This window comes from Marmota monax, unplaced genomic scaffold (genome assembly GCF_021218885.2).
Source record: "Marmota monax isolate L192 unplaced genomic scaffold, Marmota_monax_Labrador192_F-V1.1 WCK01_AAM20220418_F8-fsc00056, whole genome shotgun sequence".
Taxonomy (NCBI): domain Eukaryota; kingdom Metazoa; phylum Chordata; class Mammalia; order Rodentia; family Sciuridae; genus Marmota; species Marmota monax.
In genome coordinates this window covers 1,643,180-1,657,286 of record NW_026695212.1, presented here as the reverse complement: position 1 = coordinate 1,657,286, position 14,107 = coordinate 1,643,180, and the positions used below count along the sequence as shown (strand labels likewise).

Here is a 14,107-nt window from a genome sequence, read left to right as displayed (position 1 = left end):
GTTGATCTATATAGACTTTTTCTATTTGGTATGCCTCTACTGAGTGGATATTAAATTTTGTATGGTGCATTCCACTAAAGTTATGAATTATCAGGAACTAAAGATGCAAAAATGAATAAAAATGAATAAAAATTGTTTTCATGTCTTTATTTATTGTTATGTGGTGCTGAGGATAGAACCCAGGGCTTTGCACAAGCTAGGTAAGTGCTCTACCACTGAGCCACAACCCCAGCCCTCCAATTAACATATTTTAAATATTTATTTATTTATTTATTTATTTTGCAGTACTGGGCATGGAACCCAGGAGCACTACAACTGCACTACATCCCCAGCTATTATTATTATTATTTTTTTTAAAAACAGGGTCTCACTAAGTTGCAGAGGCCATGAACTTAAAATTCTCCTGTCTTAGCCTCCCTAGTAGTGGGTCCTTTTAATTTAACCTGAAGGACCCCTTTTATTATTTCTTGTAGTTTTACTAGCAACTACCTTTACAAAGTATGAATTCTTTGGAATATCTTTAAGCAATATTCTTAATGAAATACATAGAAAATTACATATTTATGTAGATATATCTCATTCCCATAAGTAAGGCTCTGCAGATGCTCTCTTTTCTCTCACGGATATAATTCCCACCTTAGAATCTTGGTTGCTTTCATAAAACTGGCTTTGTAGTCATACAGCTTTGTCTTGCCATCCTAGTTCTTCCATTTACTAGTTTTGTGAACTTGACTCCCTTTAAACGTCAGTTTCCTCATTTGCAAAATGGTGTTAATAACCACCTTATAGGCTTGTAGTGAGGATTTTTTAAGATCATTTATGTGTTGTGTTCCACAAACTGTATAGTTATTATTTAAATTATGCTTTGTCTCCCATCAAAACTTATAGTTAGCAATCTGGCTCAGAAATATTTGCATATTTATTTGCATTTTTTCTTTACTTAAAGTATAGTTTTCCTCAGATTAGTACTAAATACACGTGGAGTCATAGCTAGTTAGATTAAGGTTCTAAGGTATAGTCATATGGAATCTAGAAGAATTGGAGAACAAACTGTAAAAAAGGAAGCTATAAAGTAGTACAAAAAAATAGAAGAGAATATTTATCTGTTTTCAGGGTGTAGAAGGCATTTCCAAGCATCAATCAAAGGAAGAAATAAGAGGAAAAGTTTACAGACATATCACACAGAAAATTTAACTTTCTATGTTTTTAAAGTACAATAACATTTATACAAATTACAGCATTATGAAACAGCTCAAAGACAATGAAAAGCACACATAATCGGATGTGTGAGCTGAACAAAATACCAACTTCTCCTCCTACAACTCAGTCTTTCACAAATTTTCCTCAAAGTTCCTCCCAGTCCCACCATCATAATAATATCAAAGAAAAGATGATTCTTATTTATAAAATAAGGCTCTCTTAAATTAGCCTAATTGGGTACATAGGTACAGCAAGTGTTAATTAACCATATTAACATCTTTAAATATGTTTTGCAAATCTATAGTATTATATAACTATTTCAGACTAAATTTAGGTTCTAAAACTTCACAATGGATGTCAAGTTAGCCCTTCAAAAGCCTCTACTGTTTGCTATCCTAAGGCTGAGAAACCAAGCCAAAGAAACTACCAGACTTCTCTAGCAGTACCTATAAATTTGAGTGAATTTTGAGGTCCCAAAAATTTCTTCTTGAGGTCCTAAAAATGTCTCACTTTGTAAGGCTGGGACTCTTTGAGCAAATATGAGGGCTATTTTCTGGGTGGTGGTGGGCAGAGGGGTTTGTAAGCACTGGCTTCATAAGAACCAACAACGTTTGATCTTAATGTGGCTTGCTCTTCCTTGCTACATTAACAACCTTCTTATATATGATACTTCATGTAAGCCATTGGTTATACAGTCAATGTGGCCAATTATGTCCTGGTATAAAAAGGAAGGCAGATTCTTACTGAATATAGTACAAGTTTCTGTATTTTGGAGAGTAAAGGAAAATCAGATATTTAAAAATTTTCAGTTTTCAAAAGCAGAATGGATTACATATGGGTTATAATTTAAGAAACAGCTTCCTTTTATGTCCCCAGAATAGAACACTAAAAAAATATCAATAATATTCCAATTTCCAGTATCCTTATGCTCTGGCTACATTATTCATAACTTTATGACGAACCAAACAACAACAATAAAATTTTCTTTTTCAACTTCCTTCACTCTATAAAGTTAATTCTTGCTCTGCTGAATCTTGAGTTAGAAGTCTCATGAAGTCATCTACTCATTGACCTAAATACAGTGCTAGACATCCTGACTCAGGTGTGGTCTGAGACATGTCTAAGCCATGTCCGCACAGCTTTGAAGTGTTAGTAGTTTAAAGTACTGGTTTAATCCTTTTCCAGGAGGCTTTGTGACCATCCTTTGTTGAAGACAAGTGATCTTTTGCTTAGAGTTGAACCCTCAAGCCAGCATTCGAGTAAAACCAAAATGATCTGTAAAAGTCAGATAATTCAAATGACTGTGGTTAGTTTATTTCTGAGAACATTTAATTGTGAAAGTTTTGAAGAGGGTCATAATAAGATTAAGGCAACTGACAGGAAAATTTGGGTATTCCTGTGTCATGCAGAGCAAATATAATAAATTTGCAAAAACATTTTAAAAATATCTCTAAGGACAGTCACTAAGCCTGTTTTCAAAGAAATCAGTAAATGTTACATCTGATGAACACAATTTACAATGAAACATGACATAATAATACTAAGATACAACATTTATATAAGCCAAGAATGGAATAAGCATAAGAAAAGAATATAAATAAAGAGAGTTGAAGAAGGAATTTGATATTTGTATTTTTCACTAACTACATTAATAAGACCAAAATAATCCCTCAAAAAATTTACTAGAATAGAAAATGGCATATGCAAATTAAAAGCAAGGCTGTGGCCAAGTCAGCATTCTGCATGACTGAAATTATGACTGGTAGCATCCATTCCAGTTGTCTAATATGATGAAGCGAAGCACCACCAAGACCCTGACAAATGGGCGGCAAGAACATTAGCAAATCCCCAGAGATTTCCCATAAAACATGCAATTTCTAAAATATTTATACTATAACAACTTAACTATACAAATTAAACCTAAGGAAGGCTGAGCATCTCTTCTGACTTGACAACTCTTTCCATGGAATTTACAATTGTAAATAGACCAAATAAGCTGTTTCAACACTTCTCTTTTTATAAGGTGAAAGAAAGAGTCTTTGTGATTTTCTTAGGAAACCTCCAGAAAATCTCTAGGATATTTTAGAGGTAAAAGATATCCTGAAAATTTTATATATTGATTTCTTATAATTAGAATCTGACTTGGGGAAGGTAAAAGTTCAGAGGTTATCAGAAGAGATTTGGACTCTTGGTTAAGAGAAAGCAATGGTTTTAGAACCTAAATTTAGTCTGAAATAGTTATATAATACTATAGTTTTGCAAAACATATTTAAAGATGTTAATATGGTTAATTAAATTAGAAATCATATTTCATTACCTGTATAGTCAAAGTGGCAACAAAACATTTTTAAAATTTAACTAATTAATTAATTTTAATTAGGTATATATGAGAGCAGAATGCATTTTGATTCATTTTATATAATTACAGCACAACTTTTCATTTCTCTGGTTGTACATGATGTAGCATCACACCATATGTGCAGTCATACATGTACCTAGGGTAATGATGTTCATATCATTCCACCATCTTTCCTGCCCCCATTCCTCCCTCCCCTTTGCCCAAAGTTCCTCCATTTTGCCCATGCCCCCTCCCCGCTTTATGGATCAGTATCCGCTTATCAGAGAGAACATTTGGCATTTGTGTTTTTGGGATTGGCTTACTTTGCTTAGCATGAAATTCTCCAGCTCCATCCATTTACCTGCAAATGCCATTATTTTATTCTCTTTTTTAATGCTGAGTCATATTCCATTGTGTATGTATACCACAGTTTCTTTATCCATTCATCTATTGAAGGGCATCTAGCTTGCTTCCAGTTTAGCTATTGTGAATTGAGCTGCTATGAACATTGATGTGGCTGCATTACTATAGTAGCTGATTTTAAGTCTTTTGGGTATAGACCTAGGAGTGGGATAGCTGGGTCAAATGGTCATTCCATTCCAAGTTTTCTTTTTCTTTTTCTTTTTTTTAAATATTTTTTAGTTGTTGATGGACCTTTATTTTATTTATTTGTATGTGGTGCTGAGAATGGAACCCAGTGCCTCACACATGCTAGGCAAGAACACTACCACTGAGCCACGATCCCAGCGCCCCCCCCCCACCCCCCCCAATTACAAATTTTCTAAGGAATCTCCGTACTGCTTTCCAGATTGCTTGGACTGATTTGCATTTCCTTCAATAATGTATGAGTGTGCCTTTCCTCCCACATCCTCACAAACAGATTGTTGTCTGTATTCTTGATAACTGCCATTCTGAGTGGCGTGAGATGAGATCTTAGAGTAGTTTTGATTTGCATTTCTCTAATTACTAGAGATGTTGAACATTTTTTCATATATTTGTTGATTGAATGTATATCTTCTGAGAAGTGTCTGTTCAGCTCCTTAGCCCATTTATTGATTGGGTTTTTTGTTTTTTTTGTGTGTGTTCATTTTTGCTGCATATGAATTTTGGCAACAAAACATTTAACAATGAATGTAGAGGGGGCTGGAGTTGTGGCTCAATGGTAGAGCACGTGCTACCATGTATGAGGCACTGGGTTTGATTCTCTGCACTGCTTATAAATAAATAAAATAGAGGTCCATTGACAACTAAAAAATATTTTAAAAAATGGATGTAAAAAGTAACCTGCTTTCAGGGCTGAGGGTTATAGCTACAAACAAAAACAAAAACAAAAACAAAAAACCTCTTTTGCAAGAGTGGAACCACTGTAAAGAAGCACATACATTAAAATGACCAAAACATAGCTTCTCTATAAATATAAAAATAAGAAGCAGAAGTATATATACTTAAAATTATACTTAAGTAGCCAATGTTTCAGTATTTTCTCTTAGAAATTATCTTGGTATCTTATGATTGTACTTTAAATAACTCAATTTCATATCAGTTCAAGGATTTAAATTATCTTCAATCTGAGATATTATAAAATACAATTGTGGTCATACATTCCTGTAATTCCAGCTACTCAGGAGGCTGAGGCAGGAGGATTGCAAGTTCAATATCAGCCTCATCAATTTAATCAATATGCCATCTCAAAATTAAATAATAATAGTTTTAAAAAGGCTAGGGATGTAGCTCAGTGGTAGCTTGCCTTGGGTTCAATTCCCCAATCCCAAGTACTGGGGTGTGGGGTGGAATTATATATAATGGTTTTCTGTTTTCTTCTCTGTTTTTACATGCATTTTCTATTTTTATTTAAAATGATCATATATAATAAAAAGGCATTTAAAATTCTAGAGAATGAAAGTTTGAAATAAGTTAAGGCATTTCTGAAGACTCCTATGCACAAGAGAATTCCTTTACTAACTATAAAATGTCATTATTAATTAAAGCACATCCTCTGAAGACCTACATTGGGCTATGTTTCATTAACTCTATGAATTATTTTCTATATTTTGAAAAAAATGTATGTTTATTTATAAAGATATATTTATATATTTTGTTTTTAATATATATTTAAATATGATGTATTTATTTTTTATTATATATATATATATATATATATATATATATATATATATATATTGCAGTGCTGGGGATCAAACTCAGGGCCTTTCATCTAACATGAGGTATACCTTAAAAGTAATTTTTATATATTAAATTTAAGTAGATCCTGATAAGTTTTCATTGATCTATTTTTCTTCAGTTACTCTGAATTAGAATTTTAAATTGTTATAATTATTTGATATTTCTTTCTTTGTGACAAAGAGAAAGATGAAATGGTGAAATATTTTAATCTGAATTCTAAGTTCTTGAAAAAGGCTATAGTGGAATCTCTCCTGATTGTTGAATTAATGTTTTGAAATATGCCTGTATGGTTCTCTAGATTTACTCTTAGATTTCCAATCAGATATTGTTGCTTTCTTTCATGAAAAAGGAAGTAAGTTATTGAAAGAAAATCTAAAAGTCCTCAGTATTTATTGAGACCTTTTTCTTTTTAAATCAAAATTAGATTTTGATTTAATTGGAGGAAGCAGAACACATTTCCAATAGTTCCCATAGTGATGTTTGTACTTACAGAATCTCTGTAGACTGTTGCAGGACGTTGGCTGCTATATAGAAAAATCCTATTTAAACCCAATTAATTATATATTTTGAGATCTATTTTCAAAATGAAAAGTGGAGTGGGATATACTTTAACAAATGAAAGTATGTTACTACTCATTTGTACCAGTGGAAATATGAAAAGAAAGAATGCAGTTTAAACTTGCCTTTACCTTTGGGGGACTTATTATTCCCAAATGGGTAAGCAGTTATATTTGTCTTCAATGAGTTTGATTACTTTTATTTTTCAGGTTGATGATTACCCAGAATTTTTGAGTTCACCTGATAGAGAAATCAACCAACACATTCGTATCATCTATTCTTCAACTGTTTTGAAAAAAGAGTGTGAAAAATCAAAAGGTGTCAGGAAATTAATAATTCCATTTCATCATGCCAATGCTAACAACAAAAAAGGTATGGAATATATTTCTCAAAATGATGTAAGATCAGTTTCTTTATGAGGTAGAAAAGCTACCCAATGTTCTGTAAATTGAAGATGAACTGACCAATCCATTATCAGCAGCTCAGTGGCTGGGCACAATTTGCAATAAATTTAGGGTATGTGGAAAGGAAGGAAAGCTTGGAGGGAGAAAGGAAATAAGGCAGGACAAAAGGATAAAGGAGGAAAGAGAACTGTATTCAGTAAGTTTTTGCTTTTTATTTATTTTATTTTATTTATTTATTTTTTAGTGTTAGGTAGACACAATATCTTTATTTTTTATTTTTATGTGGTGCTGAGGATCGAACCCAGTGCCTTATGCATGCTAGGTGTGCACTCTACCACTGAGCCACATCCCTAGCCCCAAGTTTTTGCTTTTGTTTGTTTGTTTGTTTTAAAGAATGAGTTATAATTTAGATTCCATTTGGTCAGTTCTTATTTAATTTTAATAATCATATTGACATCTACAGATTTCAACCACAACAAACCTGGTAAAGAAGTACAGTGAGAAACCTGAAGGAATGTGAACTTTCCTCTAGGATACTCCTTGATAGTTGCCTCTATAGCCAGCAAGGAAAGCCATGAGGTCCTGCCCAAATAGTTATGGCTAACATATCAAGAGCACTTATTTTTCATTCAGAAATATTTGTTAGGAATCTTCACTATCAAGGAAAACCAGAGCTGAATAATAGTTAAGATGGTAAAAACAGATTTTACTCAGGACTACTGAAATAGGGAAAAAGAGACCTTAGTATATATAACTCTACAGTTTAGCTAAAACTGAACAATGCAGAGAATATAGAAGTCTAAAAGTTGAGGCCTAGTTGAAAAGCTTAGAAGAATCTGAGGAGCGTTTGGTTAAGGAAAGAATCTTTGTCACCACCCAACAACTATAATACATGACTAGATCAATCTTGTCCTTAAAGAACTCAGTGTCTGTTGCTGGTGATTTTCCTGTTGTGCCCAAAGACAGCTGGAAGGTCCATGGTGTGGTGGGGAGAGAAGGGGAGGACAAGGAGTCAGGGCTCCTGGCATTCACCTGATGCTACCAGAACTGCCATCCTTTATGTTTCACATTTGGGGCTTTTCTTGTGAAGAAGTTTAAAAACTCCAAGAAAAAGTGGATAAATGTAGAATATAATATATAGTGCAATAACAGTGTTTGTTTTCATGATCTTCAAAGAGAGAGAGAGAGTGATACAATAAGAATTGTGTATTTGGTCTTTGCCCTCTGTTTCTGATACAGAGCTTTGAAGATCCTTGCAATTTCCCAAGTAATGGGCCTGATTGGAATAGTGTTACTCATAACAAACTCCTTTCCATGATACCTGAGTTCAAGTTAATGAAGTGACACTTGGTTAGCTTCTTGGTAGCTTCAGGATTGAGGCTGGTTGTCTGAGGAACTAACTATGTGATTAGAGAATTGGAATTTTCAGTCCTTTTCCACCTTCACTCTTACCCTGACCTCCAGTGAGGGGAGAAGGTCTAGAGACTGAGTTAATCATCAATGGCCAATGATTTAATCAATCACTGACTACCTAATGAAATTTCCACAAAAAAACTCCTGAATGATGGGGTTTGGAAAGCCAACTGGGTTTGGAGAGCTTCCAGGTTGGTGACACATGGAAGTCATTGAGAGGGGTGTGCTGGGAGAAGGCAGGGAGGCTTTGAACACCCACCCCCAACATGTTGCCCTGTGTATCTCTTCCATTTGGCTGCTTGGGATTTGCATCCTTCCTAATAAACAGGTAATAGTAAGTAAAGCACTTTCTTGAGTTTCATGAACTGTTTTTGCAAATTATTGAACCTGAGGTGGAGGGTTGCATGGGGAAAGAAAGACTTTTTCTCTACTCTCTGTGGTTGGCTTTGAGAATCAACAAGAGGTAGATTAACAGGAGAAAAACATGCAAGTTTAATTTGATGTTCATCATTTTACATGGCAATGGAAGATTCATAGAAGAGAAATGGAGATCCCCAAAAGAAGACAGACCTAAAAGCTTATATACTATCTTGACAAAGAATGATAAATTGTGGAGCTGTGAAAAGACAAATCAAAGGGGTTTTATTTAGCTAGGTGCTGTTGTCAAGAGGAAAGTGACCAGAAAATATATAGGGGAATCTAATGAAAGATAAAGGTTATTTTACTAAGTTTGTGCAGATTCTTCTTAGTGTCAGCTCCCTATCTCTAGGGATAAGAATGTTCTTTTCTAGGTATGGGGTAGGGTAGCAAGGTTAAATTTTTTTCATGGGAAATTTATGTCCCAACTTTAAAGTAGGTCAGTGAGCCCTTCGCATATCTACTATTTTTCAAGTACTATCTGGTCAAAATCGCCAATATGCTAATGTGGATTATTTAGAAATGGCTTACTCTGGCCCTCTTCAGGGGGGAACACCTATCTGAAGTGGGGACAGTCTTTTGTGACTGAGTCCTTAACCTATGTGGTGTATGCTAATTCCAGATAGTTAGTGTCAGAACTGAATTGAATTATAGGACCACCATTTGGTGTTCAGAGAATTGAAGGATTGGTTTTTGGGTGAAGGTAAACAACCTCACTAATTTGATGTCAAAGTGTTGTGAATAAAAATAGTCAGATATTTAGAGATAAAGATATATAGATATAGATGTACCTAGAAATATATGAGAGTCCTTTAAGGTATCTACCTCTATGACTGGGAATTAGTGAAAAGCAGAGAAATGGAGCATGAACTTGGACTTGGCTAAGTCAGGTTTAAATCCTGGTTCTTACATCTCCTGACTGTGATCTTCTGCAAATCACTTAAACTTTTGAACCTCAATTTCCTCATCTCTGTAGTCACTGTATTACCTGGAATGTTATGGCCAGGATTGGGCACACAGCTGGATGGCTGACTTAAGGGAGTCTGCCATCAGGATTGATTCCTTTGCATAGACGAATGGAAGAATAAAGGTCCAAGGGGGCACATGGATAAGCCCTTCTACTTCTGGTGTCTAGCCAGTGTAGACAGACTAGCCTTTATTAGTCTTTCATTGTTCACTAGACTTCACTTCTGGTCAAACTCAGAGCCTCTTGGATTATTGAAGAGCTACAAAATGTGGGCAAATTTTATTTGTATACTTTCATGGATAAGCACTGACATGCTAGGGCATGGAAACTGTTTGTAAAAGTTGTTGTAATTAGTAGGCTTATCAAATCCCTGGTTGCTTACCAGGTCTCTTGTTGCACTAATTAGGGTGTGCAACTGGTGTTAGTTGCCTTAAATGCATATTTACCCTTGTTCACAAGCATAATTATTCTTGGATTTCCCCCCCAACATATATAGGAACATCAAACTACACGTTGAAAGAATACAGTACAATATATATAGGTTTTATGAAATTTAAATTCCTAGAAACCTTGCAAATGATGTTAAAGCAATGAAGAATTTATCTTGTGTACACACATAGATCACACCATTTGCTACCTTTTCTTTACTTTCATACCCAAAAGCACCATCTGAAACTTTTGTGCAGGAGCTTTTGAAACACAAAACTATCATGATTACATGGAGCCATAGCACATATTAGAGGAAGAAGAAGAAAAAAAAACCTTTCCCATCATTCCAGTAGTGATGTGTGCTATATTTTGTTTTCCTCAAAACTCTTGGTTCCTTGGTTTAGATATTGCATAGGACCCCATGGTTCACCCTCTAGACATTTTGTAATATGTGATCCTGAAGCAAGATATAGGCTCAAACCTATTTTATTGTCATTACCGAAATCCTTAATGTTAATAAGGATGATATCATGCCTAGAGAAGCACCAAGCATTAACTACTGAGTATTTAAATAAAGATAATTATTAAGACTGACTCCAAGCCTCTTGGGTGAAAGCCTAGGGAATATTTTTGTCATATGGCAGAAGTGACCACACACCAGTCAACTCAATCATCTGAACAAAGTAAGTTCAAAATTGCAAGTCATTTGTAGTAACAATACTTAGTTTAAATGATCACACTTTCACAGGATTCCCAATTAGGTCCAACTTTTTCAGAAATATAGAGAAAAGGAAGTTTTTTTTTTTTTTTAGTATACATGTGTTCTTATATGGAGTATGGTTAGCACTTTGAGTCATACTTTTTACATTTTATGAAAGAGATGGCTTTTAAACTCCGTTGATCAGCTTTTACTATAACAAACATCTGATATAAATCATCAGGAGGAAAGATTTATTTTGGCTCACAGTTTTGGAGGTTTCAGCTATGGACAGTTGACACTGTTGCTTATGGGCCTGTGACAAGATAGCATGTCATGGAGGGGAGCACATAGTAAAACAAGCTGCTTACCTCATGGTGGTAAAGAGGAAGAAAGAGGCTGGGGTTCCAATATTCTCTTCAAGGACATGTCCTTGATACCTAATGTCCTACTATTAGCCCCACATTTCAAATGTTCCACCACCTTCCAACAGTGCCATGAGCTGGGGATGCATCCTTTAACACAGTGGGCCATTGGGAGACATTCCAGATCCAAACTATAGAAAACTTTAAATGGACAGTACTGATGGGAACAGAATGAAAGTAGTGAGCTGTATTAGTTGTTCAAGGTCTTTCGTAGATTGGGTTATTAAATACTAATTTCAGGTATATCCTAGAAATGTTTTATATCTAGCATTATTATGTATAATAATATTATCTGTGGCCACTGAGTACTTGAAATGTGACCAGTTCTACTGAGCTAACCCTAATCCTAACCCAACATGAAGCTCTCTCTTCATATTGTTGTTTCCTCTGCTGTACAGAAGATTTTTAATTTGATGTCATACCATTTTTCCATTCTTGGTATTATTTCTGAGATATAGGAGTTCTATTCAGGATGTGCCCTAATTTTGCAAATTAAGATACTGAGGCTAGAGCAACAAAGTAACTTTAAAGTTCACATAGGAAATTATGGGAAAGGTCTGAATTTGAGCACATTTTAATGTCAGAGCTGAAGGTTTTTTGCTCTATCATGGTGCCCAACTGTATTCTTGGACAACTTGCAAGTTTTGATGAGGATTTATGAATGGTCACCAAATGAAAACATGTGGCTAGGTTTTCTTTGTAAACCCAACCAACTTGTTTAATTAATAATCAAATGCCTTTTTAATTTTTTTAAGTCAAGGAAGAGAATAATGGCCTTATATTTTGGAGAAGCAAAAAATGTAGAAGTCTGAATGAATCCTCTCTCAGGTGAGATTGTTGTTTAGAGTATGTTTTTAACTTGTTAGTCAAAAGTTATTTCATATTGCAATTTGTTTTTCTTTTTGCTTTTTCTCTAATGGCTTTGAACTGAGTTCTATATATCTCATACGTGTAATGATGAAGAAGGTATTTTGAGAGAACTTTCTCCTGAATTCAAATGCAAAAGAATCTATTTTTTTCTAATTTCCATGGACTATATAAAGGTCTAAATATAAATAAATAAATAATTAAAACTGAATTTAAAAACACTGATTGAGCTCTGGGTCTGTGCAGGACACAATGTTAGGCTCTATGATGAGTACACGGATGAGTAAAGTATAATTTCTATCCTTCAGAAATGAACCCTAACCAGGATGTTACATTTGCACAAAGATAATACAACATAAACATGCTAAAGGTCCTAAAAGATTTGGAGCAGTGTCAAAGAGATTTAAAGAGGGTAAAGATTATATTCAGTTTGGGTAGAAGTCAGAATGTCAGATGACAGTTCGTAAAGGGGTAGTGTACATGGAATGGGACATAGCAAATGGTGGGAATAGTGTAAACTAAGATAAAGGAAGGTAAAAATGGAAAACATATTAGGAACAGTAAGCAGTCTAGCAGTCTTTGAAAAGTGCAACTGGGCCCATATTTTGGAGGTTCTTAAAAGGCCTGATGAAGATTTTACATTTCATTTCATAGAAATTGAGAAAACTATTCAAAGTACAACCAGGAGGATATGATAGAAATCATTACTACAGAAAAAATAATCTAACAGTTGTGCTTAAAATGAATTTGAAGCAAGGAAAGATCAAAGACTAGTGGAAAGTAGTGAGAACCAGAACTGGGGTGGAGGTAGCAAGAATAAAGAAAAAGGGATGGAAGGAACATTTCAAAGGCAGAATCTACAAGACTGCAGTTGATTGAAAAATGGGAAAGATGGAGAGAGAAACCACTGTGGTTTGCAGCTGGGGTAATTGAGTGGTGATGCCTTGCAAAGAAATAAGGATGCAGAGGGATCAGGCCCAATCAATATTTTTTAATTAAGTTTGAGACAGAGTAAGCCTGAGATCCTAGAGGGTGTCCTCCGGTGGAGAAATTCATCTGGAGTTAAAATTTCAGTCTGTAATGAGAGAGAGAAATCTGGGTATAAGGAGATTCCCAAGTTGCATAACTTCAAGAATGATACTATTATATAATTATGAATCTAGACATTAGAAAAAAGAGGAGAGCATAAGATTCTGAGAGCTGTCTGTCATGGGATTTGTAGGCATAGAGAAAATGAATTTAATTTGGGGTCCTGAAAGAGAGGCATGGCAAGGAGAGAGATCCATGTTAGGAAAACACTGCAAAATGCTGTACAGGAAAAGTGAAGTCCTGCCTGGGGAGTCTTCAGAGGCCTGTGGTGACCATACTGCATGCTGAGGTTGCTAGGAAAAGCTTGCCTTTTCTCACTGCACTTTCAGTCACTGTTTGAACAAGCGGATCTATAAATTCTCTTCTAATCCTAAATTATTATAACTTCTTTTCTCATGCATGAAAAAAAAAAGGTTTGCAAATTTTTCCCCCTTACTGGAAACACATCACCATTTGCTTTATAGAATTTTAACCTCAAATGCTTTATTTGGGGTCTGGGAGTCAAGCACAGTGGCATGTTCCTGTAGTCCAAGCTACTTAGGAGGCTGAAGCAGGAGGATCATTTGAGTCTGGAAGTTCAAGACCATCCTGTGCAACAATATAGTAAGACCCCATCTCAAAAAGAAAAAAAAAACACAGTTATTTTGGAGCTGGGGATTTGTCTCAGTGGTAGAATGCTTGTCTAGCATGTGTAAGGCCCTGAGTTTCATCCCCAGCACCGCTCCCACCCACCCCCCCCCCAAAAAAAATTTAATTTTAGAATCTTACAACTAACTATTTGGACAAGACAACTGGTCAAAAATTGGCTACAATAACTGTAATTTTCCTAAAAGTGTTTAAAGAGTTAGCTATAGAAACATTCTCTGTGTTTCTGTCAGCTTTCTCAGGGCTTTGGAGATTCTGATTATATAGAGACTAAAACATCAGAAAATCTTATTGGCTCATAAATATTCTGCTAGCATTGCAAACCTCAAAACACACATTATAAAGATAACGGTGACATTAAGGAAGGGACAACAGCTAGTCTAACTGAATTCTTTATACTAAGAATTTCCAGTGGGGTGTTATTAGCATTTCATGGTGCACCATTCATGATCATGTGAAGTGGTCCCACACATT

General features: G+C 35.0%; 1 protein-coding gene across 2 annotated transcripts in view; it reads left to right on the top strand.

Moving 5' to 3' along the window:
- CUNH12orf56 (chromosome unknown C12orf56 homolog) overlaps positions 1–14,107 on the top strand; it is an 81,671-nt gene that overhangs the window by 13,163 nt on the left and 54,401 nt on the right. For both annotated transcript variants that reach the window (XM_046430731.2, XM_046430733.2), the window contains exons 2-3: positions 6,490–6,652; positions 11,788–11,860. In XM_046430731.2, the coding sequence (XP_046286687.2) occupies positions 6,490–6,652; positions 11,788–11,860 (236 nt within the window). The remainder of the gene's footprint in view (positions 1–6,489; positions 6,653–11,787; positions 11,861–14,107) is intronic.